The following is a 10131-nucleotide window of genomic DNA, read 5'->3' as shown; positions in this document are numbered from 1 at the left end:
TCACACTCTTAAGCCTCCCTGGGAAGGTCTATTCAGGGGTACTGGAGAGGAGGGTGCATCGGATAGTCGAACCTTGGATTCAGGAAGAGCAGTCTTGGTCGTGGAACACTGGACCAGCTCTGCACCCTCAGAAGGGTCCTGGAGGATACATGGGAGTTCACCCAACCAGTCTACACGTGTTTTGTGGACTTGGAGAAGGCGTTCGACCGTGTCCGTCGGGGGGCCCTGTGAGCGAAGTTCTCGATTTAGCGGTCGATCAACGTTCCCACCCTCATCTATGGTCATGACTGAAAGAACGAGGGACTATGTCTCTCAGCTGGCCTAGGAACACCTTGGGATTCCCCCGAAGAAGCTGGAAGAAGTGGCTGGGCAGAGGGAAGTCTGGGCCTCCCTTCTGAAGCTGCTGCCCCCGCGACCCGACCCTGGATAAGATGGATGGATGGATGGAGGATGGAGGATGGAGGGGGGGGTTGGTTTGTCTGTTCAAATTTTGCCTGGTTGTTCTGGAGGAACTGGTTGCTGAAAACGGTTGTATTACATACACACACGCGCACAGGCACACTTTAAAAGTATTAATATGAAAATTGTGTTTCTTATTCACAAAAACAAACTTTAAATCAGCACAGAAAGGGGTAACGCACAGTTGGTTGCTAAATGAAACTTCTGTACCACTTTACATTGACAGAATGTCGCCTCAGATGGTTGGCTCAACTATTCAACTATAAATTTGACTTTTTTCTATTATATATGCAGCTCTCGTAAAATGAAGAACCCGCAGCACTTTATTTACCCCATTGAAAACCTCCTGGTTACCCCACCAAATATTGATTTATGAACTTTTCCTGAGTTCAAACATTATTATGGCTGTTTCTAAATGAATGTGAACTTTGCATCATTTGAGGTCTGAGAGCGCTGCATCTTTTTTATTTTGCCCATTTCTCATTTTCTGCAAATATATGCTAAATTTATGGAATTTCTTAGACATGTTACTCGTTCACAGAATAAAAGAACAATGTTCATTTTACTCAAGCATATACCTATAAAAAGGAACATCAGAGAAACTGAGTGTTTTCTTAATTTATTCCAGAGCACACACTAACATTTAAAATTAAAATGTTACTTAGACAAGTTTTTTTTTACAGTCTGACTGATCTGATCTCTGCTATGCCTTTGCAAAAATTAAAGGTTCTAAATGCAAAAGTTCTAATGAGTAAGTCCTCTTAATAAAATTCCTCATAAACATTGATTTATTGTAACAGTATTAAAAGTGCCAACTTTGCATTAAATTATAATTTACTAAGTCATGCAAAGTTGGCACTTTTAATGGACTTTTAATGCAACTTTTATAGCAACTTTGCATTAAAAGTGTCATTATTTACATGACAACTGTCATAAACATTCATAAAGACTCGTTGATGTTCATGACAGGTGTTATGTCAGTCTTATGCACACCTTTTCAAATAAAGTGTTACCTTCGTTTTTTATTGAAAGAAACTGATTTGGAAAAATTATCTTTTGTCTGATTTTTTTATTTTTATTTTAATTTGTTATATGAATTACTGTCATTTTTGCTCTTTAAAATCCCAAAAATTTCCACTTAATTTTACATTTTGGTTTGTTTGATTATGTAATTTGTAAATATTAAATGATTGCTAATTTGATCTTTTACTCAGTAAATTCTCGAGTAATTTCTTGGAGAGCTACTTTCTACTTTTATTTGAGTAAACATATGTTAAAGTACCGCTAACCTTAAGTATAATTTTGGATACTTTTCCCGCCTCTGGACCCAATAAAGTTAGTAGATAAAATATTTTAACATTATTTGTTTCACATCCCAAAATCAGAGACTTCTAACTTTTGTTTCGTGTAATTTTGTCCGTTTTGCATGAGTGCAGCTTTGATTCTTTTTCTAATTTCACCTGCTGACGTACAGAGTTGCCGATCTGTCTCTGCTAATAAAAAGGTAACTGATGGGAATGAAAGCTGAATTTCAAAGCGAAACAGAAAAAAAGAAAAGCTCTGCGATGCGACGTTGCTTCCAGAACATCCTCGTGTCTGTGGCTCCACTCAGGCAGACGCTGTCAGAAACTTTGCCTGTGATCTCTCCTCTATCGCCGCGTCGCGTCTCCGTTCGAGTGTCAGAGTCTGTATGAGCAAAGTGGACCCCCGCGGAGCTGCAGCACTTACACCGTTCATCACGCAACGACTCCAACCTGACAGTTTATTTACATGCAGCCGCGCCGCCGCATCGCGCCGTTTTCACCAGCGACGGAAACGAAACACGCCGGGAATTTATTTTTATCTGAGTCTTTATCTTTATTTCAGGGGAATATTTAGTTCTTTTACGTGTATAAGACTGTAATTTAGCAAATCTAATGAGGGCTGAACTCCACAGCTGCATGTTTTGTTGAGTTCAAACTGGTGCTTGAAATCCTTGAAAATCCTTGAATTTTAACTGGGTAATTTCTGTATAAAGTCCTTCGAAGTGTTTGATGTTTTATCTGCACAGTTTTGTAATAAAGTGCAATCTAACGTTTGATTAGAAGCCTAAATTTGGAATTTACAGTTTAAACCAGATACTTTTATACATTTTATAAAGAAACACAAGCTCTGCTTCCATTAACGGTAACATTTTGCTTATAAACAAACAAAACCCCGCAATTGCAAACTTTTTTTTTTTTTTACATTAGCAATATTGACTGTTTTGCACACATTTATAAGAAAAACGCAGCAAATTAAATATTTTCTCGCTTTCTGAATTTAAATCTAGATAAACTTTTCCTTTACTTTGGTCAGTTAGTGTTGAAAAATTATTTATATTTGCTAAATTCCAGAAAACTCTTGTTTATATTGTGTTTAAGCATTTAATATGAGCTGAAATGTCACTTAGCTTAACATGATTTATTTGGATTGTTTCATTGAAATGAAAGTTTATCATTCTTAATGGCTCAATTACTGATTAGCTGCATCAAAAAAACATTTTGCAGAGGCTGTGTTTCCATAAAATAAGAAATTAAATTTAAATCACATGTGAATAAGCTTGTACATGTGACAAGTCATTAAAAATGCAAACATTTTTAATGATATATTCATAATTCAGCCATCAGAGGAAACGTCCCGCCTACCTGGGAGTGGCTACGTACGCGGCGTTTTGGGGAAATTGTAGTCGGCCATTTTACAGAAGAGTTCTGGATTCAACTCGTTGGAATAAAACAACTTTTTATAAACCGCTTGCGAGAGCTCTGATGGAAAAACAAACCATCATCCTCCAATCACTTTCACTTCCTGTCATCTTCCTTGGCGTTTCCAGCAGTAGTAACATCCTGTTGATGGTCATGTGACTCATATGAGGCTAAAAATGTATTCTGTTGCAGTTTTAATGAATGCATCCATTTTATCCTCATCCTGACGCAAAAACTTATCAAAAACACGAGTTTTCTTATTTCAAAGTTTGAGTGAATTTATTGTGCAACTTCAACTTGTCAATTTTATGTTTAAAGGAAATGCAGCTGTTGATCACCTTTTATTTTGTGCTTTAAACGTTATTGAAATTGCACATTTTTAATCTTTACCTTGTTCTGCTGTAAATGTAGACATATTACAGTTTTTAACAGTAGTAAATAGTATCATAAAGTAGTGAATTTAAACAATTTTTTTTAGTTTATTTGTGTTGTTTTGTCTCCAAAGTGTGCTGGAAAAGATTGAAAACTCTTAAATTTTTCATCCGCTCTGCTAACTCCGGCTTCAGGGGGCTCCGCTCTCCGACTCCGCCCCGGTAACGTCACCGTCCGCGCCGCCGTCGGCCCGCCGCCGATCCTCCCGCTCACGTTCGGCGAGGAATGACAGAAAGTTGTAGCCTCACGAGTCAGACCCCGCTCCCCGCGAGGTCTGCCAGGGAAGAATCCGATCCATAATTGCTGTCCAATTATATTTGCTTCAAGCTGTACCGCTGCGACTAATTGCTTCATGAATAATTTCAGTTGGAGCCGCGGCGCTGCACTCCGAGCACTGCGTGACACGGACGAGCGATGGCCGCTAAAAGTGACCCCTAATTTCTTCATTTTGAAAGCCGTCGGGTCTTTACAGGAGCAGCTCTCAGCTACTCCAAGGTTTTTTATTTATTTATTTAGTTTTCTTTCTTTTCTTTTTTTTTAGCTTTAAAAGGGTTTATTTTGATTTACTTTAGGGTTTTTTTTTTTTATTCATCTCCACATATTTCTCCAGCCTTTGTCACATCAGTGTGAAGGCCATCAAGTGTCCAAAACACATTTTAAAACCAGGCCTTTTATTTCCCCTCCTGCAGCAGTGAATGGACTGCCTGGCAGGGAATGGCCTCTTATTCACGTTAAATAAACAAACTTACTGAATATTCAGAAAAGGCAACAGAACATGACCGTGAAATTATTAGAGAAAAATTCAGTTATTCTCCAAAGAAACTTCTAATTAATTTTGAAACTTCAAATGATAAATGCTCCACAGTTTTTGTAGTTTTACTTAAATTTAGGAAAAGTTTAGGACAAATTAGGAGAAAAGGATTTGATGCGCTTGTTTTGTCTCATGTAGAGATGAAAAAAGAAACAAAATGCTGCTCACTTATATTTAGATAAACTCTTTTATGATTGCATTTAAAAAATAAAAGGATACAAATTATGTAAATATATATATAAAAACATTTATTCTGCCTGTTTGACATCAAATCAGACGAAGCATTTCTTGATTTAAGTTTGTAATATTTACAAAAATTATTCCTATTTGCTGTAGAGTATTATTCGTGTGAAGAACCAAGATGATGATGATACAGGTTAAATTTAATTGTGAGACCCAATTAAAAATTTTATTGAGTTAATTGCAGTGTCTGTATTTATTTATCCCAATTACACCTGGGTGGATCTAGCTCCGCCTCCTAGGCGCAGCTCCTCCCTCTCCAACTCCCTCAAACTAGCCAGCAGCAATTAGCAAACACCTGCTGAGGTCATTATGGGAGCTGCTTCTCAGAGCAACACTGGTAAAAACGTTAAAGGGTTAATAGATGATTCCTGAAGGCGGAGCTTTTGAAAAAGCAGTTTTTAAAGAGACAGAGACCCAATTTCAAGGCGTTAAATCAGGAAATAAGTTATATGTGATATTTATAGCATTTTTGTAAAATGCTAGAAATTTGCAACAAATTTTACTATGAATAAATTATTTAATAACTTATTATTATTAAATTAACAATGAAATATTAACTTTATTGTGTTTTAAAATGGCACTATGTGCCTGGAAAACTCAATACTTCCTCTTTAAGGGATCCAATTTGTGCTTTTCGTGTCTAAGCTGCATGAAAACTGTTGCTGGTCTGATGGGTGAAGGTAAATCAGATCTTTTCCCACCTTGTTAATTACCAGAGTGTCAGTTTTAACAAGCCTTCACTACACACACACACACACAGACACACTCGCAGACACACACAGGCATTCGCTTTGTCCTCAGTCAGTCATCAGAACAGGTCAGGAGCCGCACACACGACCGGGGCCCTGACTTTGTTTAATTGGCTGCTTAACAAGGCCTGGGGACCGTGTCAGGGTGGCCCCTGTAATGGCCCCGGGGCTGCGTGGCGTCGCCGCTCGCCCCCCCCTCCCTCCAGCAGCTCTAATTAAAACAGGCGGCGCTCCCTCGCCTCCTGCGCGGTGGCGCCGGGGTTAATGTGTGTACACTCGATGAGCCTCCGCGGTAATGACTCCATAAGATCTCGCCCCGCTGCTCCTCTTCCTCTCCTCCTCGGCTACTTTTTCCTCCACTTTGTTGAAACTTTTTGCTTTCATATGAGGGTCAGGAAGGGCTGTCAGTGTTTGCTCAAAGCTGAGCGTGTCAGGCTGTCAGCGAGGGCTTCGATTCCACCGCTGTCCTGTCCAAATGTGAATTTCCCTTCCCGTCTTGTCATTCCTTCTCACACTCCAGCAATTGGCTTTTTGATTATTTCATCTCTCTGTTGCAGAGCCCCTCTTAATAAATAATGGCCGGCTGATTGATTTCTCCCCTCGCTCGCTCCCTTCACTCTCCTTTCATAAGAGACATGATCTCACCTGGGTGTCCCCCCCCCCCCGTTTGTGTCGTCCCGCAGCACGCCATGATGCTCCCGGTTCTCACCCATCACATCCGATACCACCAGTGCCTGATGCACCTGGACAAGCTAATCGGCTACGTCTTCAAGGACCGCTGCCTCCTGCAGGTGAGACGCAACTCACTATTTAAGGGTCTCCAATAATTAGGGATATACCAATACGAACATTTTGATCAATATGTACCTATATGTATTTCTCTACCTTTTTGACATCTTTGGAAATAAAAACAAGCAATGTGGAAATAAATCAGTGTTTGATTTCAGCCCAGTTTTATTTATTGCGCTGATACCAGTATGTTAAAAAATTACTAATATTTTCCGATATTGATGTCGTTTTATTAGACATCTCTACCTATTATGCTTCCTTGAACTGATTAGGATAGGATAGATTAGGATGCTATCCTAGTCTTGAACTGGATAGCAAGTTCAAGCTATCCAGTTCAAGATTAGGAACTGGATAGCTTAAAATTGGCTTGGATTGAAAACCAATCCAAATCCCTGTTTTGGATTGGTTTTGGATCTAAAACCAATCTGTGCTGGAACTCTACTGGGGTTGCTAGGTAACAGGTTGAACTCTGCTGGGGTTGCCAGGTAACGAACGGGTGGAACTCTGCTGGGGTTGCTAGGTGACGGGCGGAACTCTGCTGGGGTTGCTAGGTGACGGGCGGAACTCTGCTGGGGTTGCTTGGTAACGGGTTGAACTCTGCTGGGGTTGCTAGGTGACGGGCGGAACTCTGCTGGGGTTGCTAGGTGACAAGAAAGTACCTTGTGACCTCACATTCCGTAGGTTTTCGTAACAGCTCATTTTTCAGAAACTAATAAACTTGATCTTACTGCCAAAAAGCTGCTAGTTTTTTAATATTAAGCTTTTTACCTGGTTTTAAAGCAGTAGGAACCAAAGTGGAAGCATAAAATGTGCAAGTTTTTCATTAAAAAATCCCCTGAAAGTAGTGCTACTCTTACTTGAGTAAAATTTTTGGCATACTCTGATCACCTCTGCTGATCACTAACATGATAAATAAAGCCTTTTGGGAGGAAAAATCTAGAAACCAGGCTGGTGCCGGAGCTTGTTATGAGGAGCGTTCCCTCATTACTGAAGCCTCTGCAGGGATTGTCGAGGAGGAAACGGGGTTTCAGGAGTCAGCTGGGCGAACACACACCGACACCGGCTCACTGTGACTGGCCTGAGTTTGTTTCCCGGCTCCCTGACTAGCAGTGACAGTAGTCAGGAGGACAACAACAAGCCCTCCTCCGTAATGCCAGCTCTCCCCTGTCAGGTGTGTGTACACACACACCAGCCCGGCTCACCTCTCCCCGGCTGCCTGCAGCAGTATTGAAGAGCTGTCATAAGCTGATACATTAGAAATCAATGTGTGTTGTAGGCTGTACATAGTTAGAGGGGGAAGGATGCAATAGGACTCGCTCCGGGCTCACTACTTCTACGGCCGCATCGATCAGCGATCGGCTTCTTTGTCGTTGGCATAACGACGACCTGTCTCTTACGAGTGCTGGAAAGGAAACGGCGTTGTCCTCTTTTATAAACGAGTCCCGCCTCCTTTGGTCTCATTCAGCCAAACAGAAACTAAGAAGCGATCATCTGGACACAGCAGCTCGCGCCGCGGCCTCAGTGCGATGTGAGCTGCCACTTCCTATCACAATGATATCCACAGAGGTGTTAATACCGGCTCACTGGTGTTTGTTTTTGTTTGTGTGTGTTGGCTTGTCAGAACTTCACCTGAAGCTGCGGCTGAAATGACCCGAATAGAGAACCATCATCAGCACACGGCGGGAGCCAGCCTGCTCACGTTACTGTTATTATAACAAACTATCGTTAATTATTATCATAAAACTGGTATCACCTGTTAAATTATTACAAAATATCATTAAAAATACTTAAATTAAGTTTATTGTAAAACTCATGCTAAAATATTAAAATACTATTAGATATAAAAATTTGTAATATTTTAAATAATTTCTAACGATAATTATTGTTACAAACAAAATGTACAAATATTCTTAAAAATAAAATATTTTATGAAAAATATTAACATTTATATAAAACATTATTACTCTAAAAATATTAGTTTCAAATAATTAAAAAAACACTATTAATAATATTAATATAATGATTGTTTCTTATTAATATTATATTAATCTAAAAATAAAAAATACATACATTTTTAAAAATAAAAATAATATGAAAATAAACGTAGTGCCGTAATTTGCAGACAGCTGACATAAACTGCTTTTGTGAGGTAAAAAATAAATTCCACATTTCGAAAGACTAATTCATAAAAACGAAGAACATTACGTCCATAACTTCAGCATGTTTTAGTTTTGTAAATTCACCACGTAGTTCTAGTTCTAGTTTTCTCCATTAATTACAGTTTTTCCTTACTGCAAAAGCAAAAATGTTGCTAGTTTTTGTTTAGTTAGTTTTAGCTAGCTGCGATGAGCTTTTAGCTCATGCTTTGCCACTGTTAGCTTGGTTGATGCACGTTTGGTTCATTATGAACCAGAACAAGCCGCCAACGTTCCCTGCAGTGTGAAGCAGGAATCTGCACACGTCTTGTCCTTGGAGAGAAACCTTTTGGTCTGACTCGGTCCGGTCGCTCTTTATTTCCACGTAAACACAGAGCCGGGTCCGCTGGGTTCTGAGGGAATGTTCTCCCAGGGTGAGCTGCTGATGAAAGGCGGCGGAGCGGCTTCACCGCAGGCCTCAGTTCCAGGGATGAATAAAGGGAAGAGGGGTCACAGGGTCGCCAGTCGCCCAGCCAGAGAAAGCTGGAGTCGAAGACAGTTGGTGGAAGATGATGTTGTCTTTTTCCCAGTGGAACAGAAAGGGAAAAGGAGAAATGTGAATTTATTCCCAGGAGATTGAGGTGTGAGGAAGTGGTTTCTCAATAAAGAGCCAAATATTTATCAACCACAAATGATTTTTATGCAGTGGAAACAAACCCATCGTCTAGATAGATTCAGACGGAGCGGCGGCGCTCGCTCCCAAACGAGTCAGGTTTCACATCCTCCGTCACTTCTCATTTAGCTCCACTCTGAGGGGCCGACCGCCTTTAATGAGATGGATGTTTTTCACTGACAGTCTACTCATTAAACATGAGGGAATCTAGTACCACTCTTTGATTGCATTACAAATGAATTGTGGTTTGATACGAGGGCTTGTGTGCTTGGAATTAATCTGCCTCCAATGGGCTGTAATGTGCGGGTGGAAACCTTTCAAACAGCTGCTGAATTCCTCCTGAAAACCCTAAAAAGCTACAAAAATATTACCTTAAATTCGGCCTTTCAGTCACCAGAAGCCCGACAAGTGGCTGTGCTGAGAAACGGATTAATCTCACCGCTTCTTGTACCATACGTTAAGGGAAACCATGATTGTGAAATCGAAATGCAATAGAACAAACTGATGGTTGAAGGTTTTTATTGAATGTTTTCTTACTAAAAATATCCATTTCTGCTCTGTCGCATCGATGCACATATGTACCAAACAAATACAGGGTGTATTGGGAAAATTAAGGGTTTTTTACAGCTACTGTGGAGAAAAAATGCTGAACTGAACCAAAACTTTACTTCAAAGTACGGATCATTCAACAGTAAACTGAACTAGTCACCTAAAAAGTCAAGCTGAATGTAAATGTTACTGGTACCAGAGAAAAAAACCAGTAAAAGTCCAAATCCAGCTACATGCAGCACCCATCCAGCCCAAACTCCACAGTCAGAGATCTGCATTAAACATGTTTTATTTCCAAATACAGACGCAATCTTAATTTAAGAATTCTCAACATAAACCATCTATCTTGACCAAAAACAACTTTTACAGCAACAAGAGTCCCGATAATGTAATCCAGTAAAATAGATGGTTCACAACATCAACAAGCCAACATAATTTACCAGTGGAAATCTTTGAAATGTTTTTCTCAACAATTTCTGAGATTCATCTCAAAATTTTGAAGTCTTTTCTAGAAAAAAACCCCCTACTTTTTAAGCTCAACAACTTCCTTGTTTTTGTCTAGAAAATT

The 10131-nt window shown here is 39.8% G+C and overlaps 1 protein-coding gene across 1 annotated transcript in view; it reads left to right on the top strand.

Annotated features, from left to right (window-relative positions):
• drosha (drosha ribonuclease III) overlaps window positions 1–10131 on the top strand; it is a 135040-nt gene that overhangs the window by 36252 nt on the left and 88657 nt on the right. Inside the window, exon 17 of the mRNA XM_008396408.2 lies at window positions 6101–6208. Coding sequence (XP_008394630.1) covers window positions 6101–6208 — 108 coding nt within the window. The remainder of the gene's footprint in view (window positions 1–6100; window positions 6209–10131) is intronic.

The sequence above is a fragment of the Poecilia reticulata genome, linkage group LG20 (genome assembly GCF_000633615.1).
Source record: "Poecilia reticulata strain Guanapo linkage group LG20, Guppy_female_1.0+MT, whole genome shotgun sequence".
NCBI lineage: Eukaryota > Metazoa > Chordata > Actinopteri > Cyprinodontiformes > Poeciliidae > Poecilia > Poecilia reticulata.
Note: the sequence above shows the minus strand (reverse complement) of the source record. Positions and strands in the feature narration are given on the sequence as shown.